General features: G+C 51.6%; 9 protein-coding genes across 9 annotated transcripts in view; 6 read left to right on the forward strand and 3 right to left on the reverse strand.

Moving 5' to 3' along the window:
- UREG_05806 (uncharacterized protein) overlaps nucleotides 1-472 on the forward strand; it is a gene marked incomplete at both ends in the record, with an annotated part of 3595 nt that extends 3123 nt beyond the window's left edge. Inside the window, one exon of the mRNA XM_002585071.1 lies at nucleotides 68-472. Within this exon, the coding sequence (XP_002585117.1) occupies nucleotides 68-472 (405 nt within the window). The remainder of the gene's footprint in view (nucleotides 1-67) is intronic.
- A 479-nt stretch (nucleotides 473-951) lies between these two features.
- UREG_05807 (uncharacterized protein) lies at nucleotides 952-2075 on the reverse strand (the record flags this gene model as incomplete). The annotated part of the gene is made up of 3 exons (XM_002585072.1): nucleotides 952-1583; nucleotides 1649-1836; nucleotides 1927-2075. 3 exons carry the CDS (start codon nucleotides 2073-2075, stop codon nucleotides 952-954), a joined length of 969 nt encoding a protein of 322 aa, XP_002585118.1.
- Nucleotides 2076-2442: 367 nt separating this feature from the next.
- Nucleotides 2443-4348, forward strand: UREG_05808 (uncharacterized protein; the record flags this gene model as incomplete). The annotated part of the gene is made up of 4 exons (XM_002585073.1): nucleotides 2443-2677; nucleotides 2923-3124; nucleotides 3522-4095; nucleotides 4160-4348. The coding sequence occupies 4 exons, from the start codon at nucleotides 2443-2445 to the stop codon at nucleotides 4346-4348; spliced, it is 1200 nt and encodes a 399-aa protein (XP_002585119.1).
- Nucleotides 4349-4560: 212 nt separating this feature from the next.
- Nucleotides 4561-7258, reverse strand: UREG_05809 (uncharacterized protein; the record flags this gene model as incomplete). Its single annotated transcript, XM_002585074.1, has 4 exons — nucleotides 4561-5193; nucleotides 5248-6625; nucleotides 6674-7110; nucleotides 7160-7258. 4 exons carry the CDS (start codon nucleotides 7256-7258, stop codon nucleotides 4561-4563), a joined length of 2547 nt encoding a protein of 848 aa, XP_002585120.1.
- A 408-nt stretch (nucleotides 7259-7666) lies between these two features.
- UREG_05810 (uncharacterized protein) lies at nucleotides 7667-9183 on the forward strand (the record flags this gene model as incomplete). The annotated part of the gene is made up of 3 exons (XM_002585075.1): nucleotides 7667-7867; nucleotides 7925-8063; nucleotides 8120-9183. The coding sequence occupies 3 exons, from the start codon at nucleotides 7667-7669 to the stop codon at nucleotides 9181-9183; spliced, it is 1404 nt and encodes a 467-aa protein (XP_002585121.1).
- Nucleotides 9184-9901: 718 nt separating this feature from the next.
- UREG_05811 (uncharacterized protein) lies at nucleotides 9902-11065 on the reverse strand (the record flags this gene model as incomplete). Its single annotated transcript, XM_002585076.1, has 4 exons — nucleotides 9902-10097; nucleotides 10152-10668; nucleotides 10733-10919; nucleotides 10988-11065. 4 exons carry the CDS (start codon nucleotides 11063-11065, stop codon nucleotides 9902-9904), a joined length of 978 nt encoding a protein of 325 aa, XP_002585122.1.
- A 519-nt stretch (nucleotides 11066-11584) lies between these two features.
- Nucleotides 11585-12113, forward strand: UREG_05812 (uncharacterized protein; the record flags this gene model as incomplete). The annotated part of the gene is made up of 2 exons (XM_002585077.1): nucleotides 11585-11699; nucleotides 11884-12113. 2 exons carry the CDS (start codon nucleotides 11585-11587, stop codon nucleotides 12111-12113), a joined length of 345 nt encoding a protein of 114 aa, XP_002585123.1.
- Nucleotides 12114-12502: 389 nt separating this feature from the next.
- UREG_05813 (uncharacterized protein) lies at nucleotides 12503-14017 on the forward strand (the record flags this gene model as incomplete). The annotated part of the gene is made up of 7 exons (XM_002585078.1): nucleotides 12503-12532; nucleotides 12645-12811; nucleotides 12912-13073; nucleotides 13157-13194; nucleotides 13322-13353; nucleotides 13615-13759; nucleotides 13863-14017. The coding sequence occupies 7 exons, from the start codon at nucleotides 12503-12505 to the stop codon at nucleotides 14015-14017; spliced, it is 729 nt and encodes a 242-aa protein (XP_002585124.1).
- A 1459-nt stretch (nucleotides 14018-15476) lies between these two features.
- Nucleotides 15477-17130, forward strand: UREG_05814 (uncharacterized protein; the record flags this gene model as incomplete). The annotated part of the gene is made up of 5 exons (XM_002585079.1): nucleotides 15477-15950; nucleotides 15987-16414; nucleotides 16534-16699; nucleotides 16765-16830; nucleotides 16927-17130. The coding sequence occupies 5 exons, from the start codon at nucleotides 15477-15479 to the stop codon at nucleotides 17128-17130; spliced, it is 1338 nt and encodes a 445-aa protein (XP_002585125.1).
- Between the last annotated feature and the right edge of the window lie 127 nt (nucleotides 17131-17257).

Genomic DNA, 17257 nt, shown 5'->3' on the forward strand with positions numbered 1-17257 from the left:
AGAATCCAACCACCCACGTTTCTACTGCCACCTCGACTTCCATGAGCTGTTCTCCCCACGCTGCAAGAGCTGCAAGACACCAATCGAAGGAGAAGTCATCATCGCGTGCGGCGCCGAATGGCATGTGGGCCATTTTTTCTGCGCCGAGTGCGGCGACCCGTTCACTCCGAAGACGCCCTTTATTGAAAAGGAGGGATACGCATGGTGTGTGCGGTGCCATTCTCGGCGCACCGCAGGTAGTTGCAGGGGCTGCAAGAGGCCGGTGCTGGAGGATGTGGTTGTGACCGCTCTTGGTGGCCAGTGGCATGAGAAATGTTTTGTCTGCTGTGAGTGTGGCGACGGGTTTGGACCCGAAGGACGGTTTTTCCTCAGACAGGGGAAGCCTAGAGTCACTGCTAGGGGGAGACAGATCGGAGGCCCGGTGGAGCTAGCGGCGTGCGAGAAGTGTGAGGCGAGAAGACTGAAGGCTTGAATTCCGTTTGTATGGCATTTAGCAGGTGTAAAAAGAGGTGGCGGGTCGAAGCGAAATCATATAAGAATAGTTGTTTCGCATAAGAGGTGTTTAGGTCTTCTAGTTGGTATATCCAAATGTTCAAGGTTCATATTACTCTTCTCCATTAGTTATAGCACCGCTGTAATGGAGAGGTGGCTCAACTATCGATTAACCGGCTTCTGGTGAGGAAGCCTTTGGAAAGGCTGGAAATGATGGTCCAGCTCTAAGGGCCTAGTAAGGGTATATGTATCGGTACTTTTATATCTTCTCTAGCTTCCGCTCCTCGTGGTCTTCCCCAATTACAAGGGAAAAACCGAAACTTGCGGGCTTCCCTTCCAGAATCAATGCATTTTGTGGTCAAGAATGGCCACATAATGCGAGATCTTATAGCCGCATATGACTTGCAGAAGTGTAGGCATATATGGAAAAAGAGCCGCTTGCCCGGCATGCAAGAGGGCTCATGGGATCCATTCCGGATCCTCCTTTCGCCGCCATACGGCCACAAACTTCTTCCCTCCGTTCCTAGTAACTTTCTTCCCCTCCTCCGTCTCTTCTCTCATAATCTTAACGCACACATCCTGCTCCAACTCTTCATCACCGACTCGCTCCCACAGCTCACTAATCCCGTTCCCCGCTGCGTCATCCGCAGACCCTTCAAAATGGCTGACCATCCAGAGATGCAGATCTTCCACGTCAGTTATCGTGTATAGTTTGCCTCCCGGCCTGAGCACATATGCATATTCCGCATTCAGCGTTGTCGAGACGATTCGCGCCTTGTGCTTTCGCGCCTTGAAATGTGGGTCGGGAAAGCAGATGAATATCGAGGAGAGTTGGTGGCGCGAGAAGAAGTTGGGGAGGAATTTCATCGTGTTTGTGCGGATGGCTGATATATTCTGATATGACGCACGAGACACGGCGGTCGAGGAGGGAGATGGGGTCGCTGGCGCTGGCGCTTGCGATTGCGTTTGCGTCTGTAGACTTTCGTCTGAAGGAGTTGACTCCGGCGGCGCTTCAGGAGGCGGTTGTTGCGACCGGAGAGCCTGGATTCGCGCCGTGACGTATTCGAGGACCTGTATGCGGATTTCCATTCCTACAGAGCTGGCTTAGCACCCGTAATCCCGACCAAAGGGCGAAGAAGAATGTGCACCCACATACCGACCATCAGAGTATCAGGCATCACCGGCGCCAGAGCGACCAGCAATCCTCCAAACCCGCATCCTATATCGGCAACCTTCACGTCTTTCAATAGCTTCCGCGCACCGGCTGCATTCGTCTTACTCGGGTCTGGGTCCACGTAGGCTGGGAAATGGACGGACCAATCCATATGATCCGGGCTGATCGGGCTATCATTTCACCATCGTCATTTAGTATTGTTCAACCGTGTAAGTTGATTTTTTTCCGCCGCGCGCGGACGCACAAACAACGCCACTCACTAGCTCAACTGGTGATCTGAAAAGGGATTCGCATGGGCTCGTTGGCGGAATAGCCGTTTCTTGGGCATTTGAATTGGCCCAGTCTCTTGAGCGTTTCTTTCATTGCGGTATTCATTGCGCTTTTGGCGTTTTGGTGGCGGGGTTGTCATTGCGGGCGAGGGCGTGGAAAAGAGAGGGTAACGAGAATTCCAATTCCCTGGAGGGAAGATATAACTAGTGGTCTTGTTGTTTCTAGAGCCGGAAAAGGATTATGCTGGTGTATGATAAATATCATGAGAATACAACGAGTGGGATGGAGCAAGCATTTTATCCTGAGTTCCACAGATTGGAGAAACTCTCGCCTATAAATTCAACTACCGTCCATCAATCCCACAAACTCCGTCGTTATTCTCCTCGCTTTACTCTTTCAATTCTCTGTGTTCATGCTTCTTGCCCCGTCACTGGCAACAACGCTCCTAGAATCGCTAGTTAGTTAGTATTGGACTTAATAAGAAAACTCGCTACCACGCTTTCAAAATGCCCTCCCGGTCAAGTCGAACCCTGGGCGCCGCATATAACGACAGGCCACCAGAGAAGAGAAGCCACTTCTATAACAAAGCAAATCGGGAGTTGCTTCGAGCAGATACCCAGCTTCAGAAAATGGAGCACGATCCTGACATGCATGATCGCCTATACGTGGCCGGCAATGAGCGAGTGGACCACGTTTACGACTATGTCCCCAGAGGGCATCACCCTGTTTACCTTGGTGACTGTATTGGAATCAATGGCTGCTATCTCTGAGACTTGCTATCTATGACTCCAAGTTATGTTGTTTTGAAAATCTTGCTACAGATGCATCAACTGAAAATTGCAACAACAAAATGCTTCCAATCGAGTTGAGGCAACTGGGTTGAGATCAAAAAGTCGGCGGGAAATATGTTTGCCTCCCTCCGAATTACTTTCAGATCGATGAGCTCAGTGGAACGCATTTCTGCTTTGTCTATTTTATTGCCTTAGACAATCAGTCGGCAACGGCTGCGATCTCTGGGCTCTTGTTATACACTCATGCAGATACGTACCGGAGAAAGATGTTTGGAACATGTGACGAGGATCCGGATGACTATCTCTTTCAAATCGTCCCCTGTTGGAAGGCTCCCAGAGCCATGGTGGACAAGGTGGGAGAATTGCAAGAATTATTTGGGGACGAGATGGACTCACGGTGTCTACTAATGCTCGCAGAGTCGCAGAACAACAAGCATGGCGGGATGAAGCTCGTTCCTTTGACGGCTTTATTCGATATTCACATGGAACTATGGGAATGGAATAAACTATCGTCTTCTCAGAGGAAGAGATGATACCTCTTGCAGACCTGGGATCCTCGAGATTGTCTTTCTGTTGCGGAGGCACAAGTTCACAGATGGTTCAAGATGTGACTTGGTGATAGACATGCCCGCTCGGTACCATCTAAAATTTTAGTCCCCTTTCCTGCCTTTGATAATGTCTCGCTCCCTCATTGATGAGGCTGCCTGTGTGCTTTTGTCCAATGGATGCTAGGTTCAAAATATAGTGGCTGTACTCCGTAGCATTCATTTAATTCTCCATTGCACTCGGCGTAGTGTGCAATTTCTACCTGCCATCCTGATGATGTCATCCCGCAAGACACCCGTTAACTTAGTAGCTCAGACTTCTGTACTCCGTCTTCCACAAGCTGATCACTCACACCTCGACCATCGCGACCTCCAGCAACACTCCTCCCAGCCAGTCCTCCCAATGGCCACCACCCCGTCCCTCCTCGCCGCCCCGGCCCCGACTCCCCAGCAACCCCCCTCCGCCGCCGACACCTTCGCCTTCCCCGCCCCGCACTCCTTCCCGCCCTTCTTCACCCTCCAGCCCAACACCCAAACCCTGCTCTCCCAGCTCCAAAAATGGTCCGCCCTGATCCAGTCCTACTGCCGCCACCACCGCCTCTACCGCCTCTCGCTCGTCGACGCCCTCGACTCCGCGCTGTTTCACAATAGGACTATCCGGCGACGGCTGAGTCTGGCGGACGCTAGGAAGGTGCTGGACTGGATGTGTAGCGCCGAGGGCGGCCGGAGGGCCGAGTGGGTGGGCGGGGAGGCGGGTGGGAAGAGTGCGGCGTGGATTTGGTGGAGGAGGCCGGAGGAGTGGGCGGGTGTGATTGCGGATTGGGTATGTCTTTTGTCTTCCTCTCTTGGGTGTCTGGTGGCGGGCGTTGAGCTGATAGTTTGTGCAGGTTGAGGAGACGGCGCAGAAGAATACGGTTCTTACGCTTTACGAGCTGATTGAGGGCGAGGCGACGATATCGCAAGAGTTCCACGGCATGGATCCGGATGTGCTGCAGAAGTCGCTGCACACTTTGGTAAAGCGTGGAAAGGCACAGGTGTTTGGAAGCGAAGACCAGCAAGGCGTCAAATTCTTCTAAATACCTATGGGTTGTCCTGGGAAATGCACTGAAGAAATGCTATCGAAAATTCCGAATCGCTAACTATGAGGCGAGACTCTGAGAGCTATACCTACATGCCTGCCAGATGATAACCAGTAACAAGACGACGAGCCGACTGGCATCAGTGTCCAACACTCCGATACCCTCCAAGCTGCTAAATGTAGTTTGTTATGAATTGATCAATCCACCAATCACTCGTCGGCCGGCACTATATCTTCCTCCTTCAACTCAAACTCGTCCTTCCACCGCCACTCCTGCGACATCACGATTTGCAATAGCCACTCTGAACGGACGATCTTTGGTATCTTCTTCCGATCCTGAACCATTGTACGGAATTTCGGCCAGACCTTCATATGACCCTTGTCATCGCCACTAATCAGGTACACCTCGTCCTTGTGCGGCTCATCAGTATCGGTGCCTCGCCGCCCGGGAATCGTGATAGGTCGGCCCCGGTACATCGCGCACTGTCCTCCGTTATTCTCGATGATGGATTTGAAAGCATCGAAGCCTCCGTGGATTGTTTCGACGCAGAATATTGTTCGGCCCTGGAGGAGCTTGTTCTTGTTCTTCTCGGCTCGCTGCAGTGCCTGCTCGAGGGTAAACCCGTATTTCTTTTCGGACTCCTTGTCGCGCAACTTGTATTTGTCCGGATCGAGCAGCTTATCTTTCGCGATGCAGTCCGTTATGAAATCGCAACTGATGACTTTTCGCCCAAACGCAAGCGCGTTGACAAACTTGGGGGTTTTCAGGATTGACGGGGCCGCGACATGTGTACACCTAGAAGCATCGGCGACAACCATGATGCCCAGGTCACGAAGGTGACGCTGTCGTACATGTTAGCTACCCATAATTCAAAGAGATAAAAAGGAATGGCATACCCTGTCGCTATCTTCTTTTTTCCAGTTCCCCACCCATGGCGCGTAACCCGTAACAAGTAGATGCATAGACACTGGCGCCCTCACTCTCTTCTGCTTCTTGCTCTCCGTGTCTGAAATCTCATCCGGTTCAATGGATCGCTTTCTCGACACGTCCGCCTCATCAGCGCTCTTCCTCCTACCTCCGTAGACAACACCTCCAGTTCGCCGTTTCTCTCGCTCATAAAGATTGATGTCAGGTGCGATCTCCATCAGCCGTGCAGCTGCAACATCCTTGGACTTTCTACTTCCGGTCGTGGATGGGGTGTTGTTCTCTTTTTCGTCAGTCATGAATCGAGATACGTGAGGAGTTTGAAGCGAGAGTCGATCTCTCTTGGCCGTAGTCTTTGGCTCCTTGATTCTTCGGGGGGTAGAAGATCTGGGTATCTCTATTCGTTGTGCAACCTTTGTCTTCTTTGGTTCCTCTCCCTTTTCAGGCTTGTCGCTACGGGTGTTATCATCCTTCTGCTGCATAGCGCCCGGTGAGATAGTTTCGCTCGCGGCTGCACCATCGTCCTCGCCGGGAAAAAAGTGCTCCTCGATAGCGAATTTGTCGATTTTTGTCTGGCCAACGATCTCGCCTAGGTTGGTTCTCTTGGGGAAGTGCGTATATCGAGGCTCAGATACCGTTTTCATCCGCCACTGCGCATAACTATCCTCGAGCCAGAGATGATTCACGACATGTAGGTTCCATTCTCGAGCGGCGGTACACTTTTCGCTATTGCCATGTGCTGTGATGAGATGCGTATTTTCTTGTTTTAGTGTTTTGGTGCATTCGGCGCCGGAGGCAATGATGAGGTTTTCAAGGTATATGCGGGCTTCGCCCGCATAGTTGGACAAGCTGATCTTGAAGCCTTTAAATCCCGGAATACCGTCTCGGCAAATTGGATAATGAAGGAGTCGACGGAGCGGAGATATCCAAGTGTTGCGAGTGATAAGATGGTAAAGCCACGATAGATTGCCAACCTCCTTTCCAGCTCTCGAGGCAGCCTGGTAATCTTGGCCCTCACGATAACGACAGACATAGATATCTGTGCTATCGACATCATAAACAATGCTACCGCCACCCTTGATCACTAGGGTTTCCAGACATTGTAACACGCGTTCTCCAATGTTCAGGTCGCTCGATATCATCACTCTTTTGCCATCGAATACATTCAAATCCTCCCGCGCATCATCCAGCAAAGGCAACTTTTTCGGTTCCGAGGTCGAAGCGCCGACGATATCTTTGCTTTCCACCACTCGTAGAGGTGCATCGTACTGAGCGCTAAGGATCTCGGGGTTGGGAAGCGTATACGGCTCCTCATCTATCCGCTTGCCCAATTTTAGACAATCGTCAAACCTAAGCGGTCAGCCATGCCTAAATCTGAGGTAAAGATAAGACCCTTACCAATGAGGAAGCACGATCTTTAAACGGGTCAGCTTCGCAGTTGTGGCTCGGCATCTCTCCGCGTCCATGGACAGACAAACTAAATGCGTCGTACTGCTCGTAATCCGCGGAGTATAGAGTCCGCCCATAGCCAGCACTCCTCCAACGATCGCATCTTTGTCTCCTTCGGGTATATCTAGGCAGCACACGACCACGTCGTTCAAGAAGAGCCTCGGGTCGGGGTTATACTGGCGGGGATTTGCAAGCTTGTTCTTCGCGATCGATGCGTGAATCCATTGCGGTTTGACGACGGGGATAAGCGCGTCGCATGCCGCATCGTGGCCGGGGAAATCAATCGTTGTGGAAACAATATGCGTGAATTCGTTGATTGGGGGGAGCGGTGTGGGTGACATATGGATAACCGCCTCGCCTCCATTTTCCTCGACAGCAGACAAAACCTAGACCGTCATTAGAGGAAGGCTGCTCACCAAGAAGTGGATTATATACCTCCGAGGCGAGTTTCTTGTCAAGATGGTGGGAGCGAACGATGCATATCCTGGACTGGGAGAAGAGCCCTCCCTCAATATGCGACGGCTCGTCGGCCATGGCTGTTACTGAAGGACAACGAACGAGATGGACCAAGAATTTACAGATAAAAGTCTAGAAAGAGCGATAGATCATCACCACGCATCAAACAGCGCGCAAAACCCGTTGTGCAGCCTTTGTTTGATTGATGGCGCTTGTTGACGTGGAGATTTGTATGAATTGCAGCGACGCGACTGTCGAACGCGTCTGGAGGAAACGCCTAGTCATGTGACTAATGAGGTAAGTGGCTGACTCATATGCCAAGCAAAATGCCAAGATGGGCCGGCTTTCGGCTTGTGCCTCGGCTCTTCCAGCAAAACCCGTGTGTTGATTGTCCGGCGCGAGGGGGATAGTATCAAACACAGGGAAGCTGGCTGCGTCGTCAAGGATCCCAGACACCAGGGACATACAGGCAAGACCAAAGCAGCAATGGCTTCCACGACGTTCCCCTTCCGCGTTGTCGAGCACGTTGTTCCGTGCCAGCACATCCGTGAATACCCCCGAGCCACGAGCACGAGCCAGGAGGAGACGTTGCATCTGTCGGTCAAGCAGTATATCCCGCTGGACAACCCCGATCCACAGCCTGGGGATGTGACCATTATCGGGGCGCATGCGAACGGGTTCCCGAAGGTGAGAGAGAGTCTTTCGCAGCTGCACAGCGGGTATGAGTCTGACGGTGCGGAATAGGAGCTGTACGAGCCCTTCTGGGAGGACCTGCTGGCTGGCTCAAAGAAGAATGGATTCCGAATCAGGGCCATCTGGATCGCAGATGTTGCACATCAAGGGAACAGCAGCGTGATGAATGAGCATGCCCTAGGAAACGACCGTATGGCACTGTCTCTATAGTCATTCCGGACTCCCCCATACTAATGCGCGGAGCAGCTTCGTGGTTTGACCATCCTCGCGATCTTCTGCACTTGATCAACCTCAAAAGGGAGGAGATGCCGCGCCCGATCATTGGTATCGGCCATAGCATGGGCGGTGGCCACCTGTTCGTCAACCCCAGCCAAACCATGGCCATAAATGCAGAAGCACTATCTAACATTGCTCTCTCCAGAGTCGCCCTATCAACCATGCACCCCCGACTCTTCACCACCGTCATCCTCATGGACCCAGCAATCCACAATCTCAAATCCTACACCACCAACCACACCTTCCACACCAAAAAGAACCACATCCCCACCACCACCCTAGCCTCCACCTACCGCCGCGACATCTGGCCCTCCCGCGCCGCCGCCGCCCAAACCCTCCGCAAAAGCAAATTCTACCAATCCTGGGACCCCCGCGTCTTCGACCGCTGGATCACCCACGGCCTCCGCGAGCTCCCCACCGCCCTACACCCTCTCGACCCCCAATCCGAATCCCTACCCCCCGGCCACCGCCCCGTCACCCTCACCACCACCCTCCACCAAGAAGTATTCACCTTCTCGCGCCCCAAGTACCGCGCCGACGACCCCAGCGCACCCCTCACCCACTCCAGCCATCCAGACATCGAACTCGGCACGCCCGACGGCTTCTCCTTCTACCGCCCCGAGCCCCCGCGCATGTTCGCCTCCCTGCGCCATCTGCGGCCCAGCGCCTTTTACATCTTCGGCGACAAGTCGGACATGAGCAACCCGGAATTCTGCCGGGATAAGCTGGAAATCACGGGCTCTGGGGCCGGGGGTAGCGGCGGGGTGAAGGAAGGGAGGGTGGATGCGCGCACGCTCAAGGATGTAGGCCATTTGATTCCGATGGAGGCGGTGGGTGAGGCGGCGGAGTTGAGTGCGGTGTGGGTGGGCAGGGAGTTGCAAAGGTGGAGGGAGGAGGAGGAGGAGTTTAAGAGGTTCTGGGATGGGAAGAGTAAAGTGGAGAAGATGAGTATTGATGCGGAGTGGAAGAAGAGGATTGGGCCGCCGCCGGTGAGGAGGAACGGGAATAGAAGTGCGAAGGAGACAAAGTTATAGTGAGGGAGTATAGATATATGTGTTGGAGATGTACTCGTATAGACCAATCTACAGAAATAGCGTAGATAGCGATATTGGTATTTTTAGCCGTTTTTTTTCCAGTACTCCGCTGCATGTACAGTAGCTGACAAGCGTAAGAATTGCATTGTAAAAAACGTCAGGTGCATTTTCATCTATTTTCTCTAACCTAGCTATTATCATTGATCGTTCGCAGTCCTCATTCGTAGCCGAACTGAAAGACAAGCATGAGATCCTTTTGCGTTTGCGGCGTATAATGAGCTTTTCGGGTATAAGGAATGAAATCTCCAACTTCTCGCGGCTTTTGTGGCAAGATCTCTCTTGCTTGGATGAGAAATTCACTATGACCTGCATATCTTCGACAATCTATTCAGCATATCAACCGCAGCAATGTAAGACTCCGCCCGCACGATATAAATATTGAACCTGTCGCCTTTTCCTCCTGTCCCCCGGACGTATGCATTCCTTCCCATTGTTACCGAACCAGATAAGAAAACAACATCTTTCAACGCAACGAATCAGGTGTAGATTGTGCGACTCCAAGCCCAAAATCACAAAGTCTATATACAAACGGAGTAGGGTACTCACGATTAAATCCAAAACAAAATAAAATTGCTTTCTAACCAAACCAGCAAGAAAAACCAGGGACTCAACCTCGCACCTTGACACCCTTAGCAAAATGGGAAGAAAAAGTGATCTCCTAAAGCCTTTTGATCGCGGATGTTCCGTCTAAATGAACCGGCTTCGGTATTTCCTTTTCGACATGAACGACCTCAGGAAAAGTGTAAAAGTGTGGCCAGTAGAGCTCGTATTCGTCCTGACGGCCATTGAGGCAATGGCGGAGCCATGTACCCCAAGTTATGTATATATATGCGCCAATTCCAGTCAATAGATGCCTGCATAAATCATATTAGTCTAGGTATGGGTCGAGAGCGAGAAACGGTACGTACCACCATCCGTGACCTTCAAGAAGCACGCCCCATGGGAGGCCAATAGTATGGCGCCAGCCTCGGATCGTGGAACAATAGTGGTTGTCGAGGTTCCAGATAGCGAAGCCACCGAGGAACGAAGATAATCCACAAATGACCATGAGCCACATAGTATTGAGAATTTTCAAATCGCGAGTGTTCTGAGACAATTGAACATCTCGCGAAGAACCTGGGCTTGGCCCATTGACTTGAGAAGAGGCGTTAAGGGCTTGGGCCTTGCGCCATTTCGATCGAAGAGTAACCTCCATTAGCCACATACTCCGCAGAACCACAACGACTGTCAAGATCGCATAGGCATTTTGATGGAACCGCGGGTCCTGCAGGTAGTGATAATATGCGGTGATAAATACGGACAAGCCCAAGAGACTCAAGCCAAGGATGGTGCGATTCCTCGTAGATTTGGAAAAGGAAAAGGTAGCATAGCACATCAGGCAGGTGGTATAGATCATGGAGAGTTCATCGACGAGTTGCATTGGATCTAGTTGAAAGTCAGAATTAGCCGGATCGATCGGAACAAAACAGGTCGCGAAAGTAGCGCATACATTTTAGCGTGGAGTGGAAGAGTAAGCTCCCTAGGCCCACGATGAAGTAGCCTAAGAAGGCAACCTGGAAGACGAAATCGTGGCCATTTCTTCGGCAGCTAAGAATTCCTTTTATCCCGAGAAAGAGGAACAAAACGTTGGTCAAAGAATTGACAATTTCGGCGAGATAGACGGTAGCATAGTAGTCCTATATAGCGAATTCGCATTGGTTAGCTAGTTATTGACGAGACTCGAACTTCCGCTGGCGGTTCTTACCTCTTCACACCAGTTGAGAGTTGAAGTAACGGGGCTCCAGTAGCCTGACCCGGAGGGTGGGTAAGGGATATGGAACATTCTCGCTTATCGGGGAAATGGAGTCGTATATCCTTGCATGAACAGTGCAAGAAGAGACAGTAAAGATGAAGGCAGTCAAAAGAATCACGAGGGAGAAGAGGTTCTGGTCCGTCGGGCTCCGGAGACCGGGAACTGCTTAAATAATGACCTGTGACGTAGCCGGTCCAGCAGGAAGATAGTATAGCTGGTGTGGGAGCAGGGATAACGGCGAAGAGCGCACTGGGAGAGAGGGCGGAAGAGAGAGGAAGAGAGAGAGCAGGAGAAGAAGAAGCAGAAGATGAAAGAGAAGAAAAAGAGAGAGAGAAGGGGTTACGTTGCCCTCCGTTGCTTCCTGGATTAGGTTCCGATAAGCCCGATAAGGCAAAGCTGTGCCGCCAAGACCAGCCCACTGCTGACTAACACATATGTTTCCTGCCTGCAGGCGCTGAAGACCGGGCCGAAGTGGACGATGGCTGCTGCGATTTCCATGGACGTGGTCAAGGGTCGCCGTGGACTTGAGGTATGCATTGCCGGAGATCCATGGTTTACCAGCAGGCCATTCTCCTCATCCTCGTTCCATTTGGTCGGATATTCCCTCAGTGTTCCCCGCATTCGCCCAAGGGAAACAATAAAGAGGCAAACGAACCCCTCTCAGGTACGCAGACAATGCGAGGGGGAATTCTCTGCGTTCAGGAACATGTCCTACAGACTTCATACGTCCCACGGCTCGGGTTCACAAAAAATCCACCAGCAGAATTCTCCTTTGCCACGGCGCTGAAGACTCGTGACGGTGCAGGATTGGATCATTTTGCCACCAGTGTTACTGACCGACATAACAGTCATATGCGAAATGCTGGGTCACCGTGCACCTGCGAACAAAGCAGCCAGAGCGAAATCATTCATTGTACCCAACGGGAGTTCGGGCTTCTTTGGGCAATTAAGCCGGCAGATCGAGGCAGATGGGAAACTGGCAATATTGTGGCCCAGCATTCAATCAAGGAACAAAGGATTTGTTGTCGAGCTTTCAGAGATTACTGCTGAAAGAGCCATGGGGTGCAGCCGGCTTTGATACCGGGACTGAGGACAAGGATATCAAACTCGAAGAATCAAAGCGAGTTCTTTTTGGGAAGTCGGCCCGAGCAAACGAAACAAACTAGACAAACCAGACAAACCTCAACTGCATCAGATGCCAAGGATTAGGTAAACCTAGTGCCAAACTGGATCTTTCATTTATCCAAAATCTTCTTTCTAACCAATTAGATTCTCCTTTGAGCTTCCCTCTTGACTTGACATCACCTCATCGCATCCCCAGCAGCAGTAGACATTCAAGGAGCAGCTCTTTGCGCAGTGCTTCACGGAACGTGACGGAAGCCCTTCAGTTTCATGCTCCAATTATAGCCATCCTGTAAAATCCTCTTCATCACTTAATCGCCCGCTTACCCTGCATCAAAACTCAAAATGTCGATCCCCAATCAAGCTCTCCAAAAGGTGCGTCAACAGGGTAAACATGAAACGCGGCTCCCCCTACCGTCGGGAACCAGTCCCCCAAAGCTGTACCAGGTCCCGTGCTGATATCTTACGTCCCGCCTTCTATGAATAGCTCGTCCAAGAGATCGAAGCCCAGGCCATCGCGTCCCAGCAGCAGATCGGCCTCGTCAAGTCCCAAATCACATCCAAGCAGCGAGATATGCGCCTGCTTGAACTGACGTCGAACGAGATTGGTCAAGTCCCCAAGGGCACGAATGTATACGAGGGCGTGGGCAAAATGTGCGTGCTGTTTCCCCATAATGTTTTCCCGCGGCTGGTTGGAGCTCTCTTTTCGCAAAACTGTCTTGACGCTAATGATGTTTTGCATGGCGCGTTTTAGGTTCGTCGCGACACCTATGGAGAAGGTCAACATGCGGTTATCGAACGAGCAGAAGGGGCTGAAGACGGATATCACGAATCTGGAGAAGAGGCTGCATTATTTGGAGACGACGTTCAAGAACAGTCAGAACCAGATTGAGCAGATATTTCGCACTGGGGGAAGGTCATGACGCGGTTCTGATTGATGGAAAAAAGTTGTCTTTTTTAGTAGTATTAATGAATGAATGAGCATGTTATTTGATCAAGGATAGCTGCGGGAAGGGAAGCTTTGGGAGAAGTTCTGGGTGAGTCATAAGAATAGAAATGGGTGGCAGTTGCTGGATATGGGCTGGTGATGGACGAAGCTGCCGTTTGACATGATCGGTGCTGTGACTGTTTGGTGCGTTGGCTGGGGCTACGTTGTTGTAATAGAGCTCGAGGCAAGAGCTGTGATCAACTCTCAAGTATGGATGTATCGAGATCCCTCAAGCTATTCATGGTTTTGGGGTTGATAAAACATGTTCGACAGGGTTCCTAGCATGTATGGGGATCAGGGATATATTATTATCAAGTAAAACCAAGCTATCATATACACTGTCCTGGCGCTGGTGCTAATCAACATATATTCGCATCGACGAAGGGGAAGCTCGATATCCCGGCGCTGGCTGCATGGAGCAAGCAAACATAGACCGGCGTGGTGCAAACTGTCCTGCTTTGAAATAAAGGTTCATAGGGAGCAGAAGGTCAGGGCTTTTAACTCATACACCTGGGTGGCCGAGCGGTCATGGGGTGACAGGTACGAACTCGCTGCCTGGTACTTCAAGTGCCGACAGCAACGAGCGCCTCAAGCCTCACTCCCCCCTTCGCTGGGTGTGTGCGTTCGGAAATGCAACCTCAGGGCAAACCCTTCTTCGGGGCGGTTGGGAAGGCGGGTTGACAACCGAAAATCATTTTTTTGCTCTTCCTCTTTCAGATCCCGCTGTCCATTTCCAAATTGCCCAAGAATTGCGCCCGGTATTCAGCGATGCATTTCAAGCATTTAGATCTGCTCGTTGGCAGCAGAGCTGGCCTTTGATGCCCAGGTCTGTCGAAGCCCTAAGTACCGCCCAAAACGGCCAAAGGTGGTGAGTTCGAATCCCGCGGGGAGCAGGTTTTTTCGTTTCTTTTATTTTTTTCCCTCCGCAAAACATGGCTTTTCTGACGGAAACGAGAGAACTGCCATCACAGCCCATTAAAAGAAAAGCAGATTTTCGAACAAGTCACGGAGCAACTTGGGCAGCAACACACACGCATGCCAGATAAAGGAGATCTGGGCTTTGAACAAGCTATCAAGGAACACTTTTGGCTGGAGAAGATCAATGACGGCGCTTCATCCAGACCAGCTTTAACGCCGTCCAGTTGGGCGTCCAGATGCACCCAAAGGCCCCAGAGGCACAACGCCTGAGCACCTCCTGGGCAGATACGCAGCTGCCTGCATGCTCCCCCGTCGGTTGTCAGTCGCCCAGATGACGTTCCGGCGGCACAGTCACCCTTTCGACACCGCAAAAATAGCCGCCACAACATCCTTTACGCCGTGGACGAAAGCTAGGCCTTACAAAGAAAGGAGAGGGACGGTGATGGGATGGATGACCATGATAAGCCGATGTTCAGATGACTTCTGGGTTTGTGATCAGCAGTCGTGAGAAACGATATGATTGGGAGGCTGGACGGGTCTTGACTTATTGCAACGCACTCTTCGAGACGGTCTTGCAGCCCACGCTGGAATGCCGTGACAGGGATGGACGCCCACTCACACCCACAAAGCGGCCTTTCCTCATGACTTGTGAGCGGCGCTGCCAAAATAGTGACGGAGACACCCAGGATTCAACGCGGGGGATCCCTTCTCTGAGAGCCAACCCGACCAACGAACCGCTTCCCTTTGCACGGCCGTTTCAAACGAATTGATTCCACGGCGACAACGGATTCCTGGAATAGCTGCCCAATTACCCGTTTGATTCTCTTCCAGAGGTCGCAGAACCTGGCATCCCTTCGGCGCTAACAGCGCTGCCCTATCGCTCAGTCCCAGCCCCGCTAACTATCCTCCCTCTGTCCTGGGAGTGGATTGCTCCGTCCAGTCAACCAGCGGCGTTATCCCGACTTTTGCATGTCAAGGATCCTTGCAGCGGCTCGTCGTGAGGACCCCTTTGCCCACCCGCTGTCCCATTTTAAACGAGACGCTTCTCCTCCCTCACCTTCAACCTCAACATCTCGCCAGGTGCCACAGGACGCCCAAAGCGGTCAAAGAGACCTGAAGGAACACCTTGGTCAAATCATTTCCACCCACAGATCTATTAGAAACGGCTCCTACGTTGACTTCCGTCTGGTTTAATCCTGGTGTCGAGCGGCCTTTGATGCATAATTAATATCCCACTACCAACACTGATCAAAGCTACGAGTCGGCCGATTTGTCTTCATCCCCTTTCTTACTTTCTTCTATCTCGGGAAAAAGGGCCAGAGACTGTTTACGTTGCCACTTGACTACTGCACACCTTTCTTACGGCTTTTTCAAAAATCTCGAAGAAGTTGCAGCACACAGAAATAGCCAATCATGCCGCGTGGCCGCTGGTGTACAGACTCTAGCACAGAGTCAGATTCCATGGACTCCGCGGACCCGAACGAATTTCGTATTCATTACCGCCCCCGAGGACACCACCGTGACTTCCTCAAACCCCGCGATGGCCGCTCCAGGGCAGCTTCTGTTGGTGATCGCCGCTCGGAACCGCCAATCATCAACTACATCAGCAATAAAATACCAGTTAAGCCCCCACGTCGCGCTCAATCCCGTGCGAGATCACTGTCTCGTCGGCGGGACCCCGATGATTGGAATGATGACGATGATGACCTTGTTCGTGCTCGGCGGCGACTTCGTCGGGAGAAGCTTGCGCGGGAGCTCCTAGAGCGGGAGCGCGAGCGCGAGCGGGAAAGAGAAAAGGAGAGGGAAAGGGAAAAAGAGAAGGAAAAGGAGAAGGAGAAGGAAAGGGAGAAGGAAAAGGATAGAGATCGGGATAGAGAACGGGACCGTGTGCGTGATATTGAAATAGCTGACCTCGCGGCAAAGCTCAAGGCACAGGAACAACGGATTCAAGAACTTATAGCGGAAAGGCACTGGGATGAATTAGAGAGAGAAGAAGATTCGTTTCGCCGCCGAAAAAAGCGATGGAACAAGATGATGCGCGAGAGAGAAGTGGAGCAAGAGGTCTGGGAGCGGGTGCGGGATTATAGCAGAGACAATCGCCAGCGGTCTCGGGATCGAAGCAGCAGCCGGAGCCGGAGTCGGAGTCGGGATAGGAGAGGGGCTCGAGATGCATGCTGGACTCGTGAAGAGATTGAGAACGAACTTGCTCACGAGCAGCTTCGGCAGCTCAAACAGGACGAAGCCAACAAGCGACATGTCACCGACGCATTCATGATAGCAAAATTAAAGGCCCTGGAGGAGGAGGAAACAGAAGAAAAAGAAGGAGCGGAAGCTTCGCGAGAAAATAGAAGGTGTCCACCACAGGAGAAGCCGGAGAGCTGGAGCGGCACCAAGCCGAAAAGAAATTGAAGGATGATGCGATAGCGGAGTATAAAAAGAGGGAATGGGAAAAGGAATTGAAACGACGCAGGAAGAAGAGGAGGCGGAAAAGGCATTCCAGGAGCGGCTGCGACAACTATTCGCTGACCATGGAATGTCGGGAGGAACAGGCACACGAGTTTCTACATCCCAAGGAAAAGGAGCCAAGCAAGGAACTCCAAAAGAAAGAGACCGAATCAGAGGAGCCCTTTGTCAAGGTGAGCTCTATTTAATTAACCGGTGTTGCTGAACACCCGTACTCACCCATGTCTCGCATTCTCAGGTCCATCGTCGCTATATCACGCCTACCACACTTAACATGTACAGTCTGCCGTGGGAATGGGATCCGGTATGTATCATCTCCTCCCCTCTCCCTTTTCAATCCGTTGTGCCCGTTTCCCCAATGCAATGCACCGAAGCTAACATTTACCTACTACCTTTATAGGATGACGCGGACTACATCCTCATCCACCGCTGGATTGACGAGAGCTTCCAGCAAGAACTCTTCGAGCACACCCGGCGGCTTCGAATGGGCATCACCGCCGGGCCTGTGGAGACAGAGTTTGTTGAGCTGAAGATTCCTGATAAGAAAAAGGACAAGTTGTTTTTGGTCAGAAAGAAAGGTAAAAAATGTCCTGTCATCAGATGATTCTGTGAGGAGGAAAAGTGTGAACAAGCATGCTCGCAGTTCTAACATCACTAGGCATACGATGTGCCCTGCGCTTTTTGATTCCCTTTTTATGACACCACCCCTCCTTTGATTTCCGTCACATTGA

This window comes from Uncinocarpus reesii, genomic scaffold (genome assembly GCF_000003515.1).
Source record: "Uncinocarpus reesii 1704 scaffold_3 genomic scaffold, whole genome shotgun sequence".
NCBI lineage: Eukaryota > Fungi > Ascomycota > Eurotiomycetes > Onygenales > Onygenaceae > Uncinocarpus > Uncinocarpus reesii.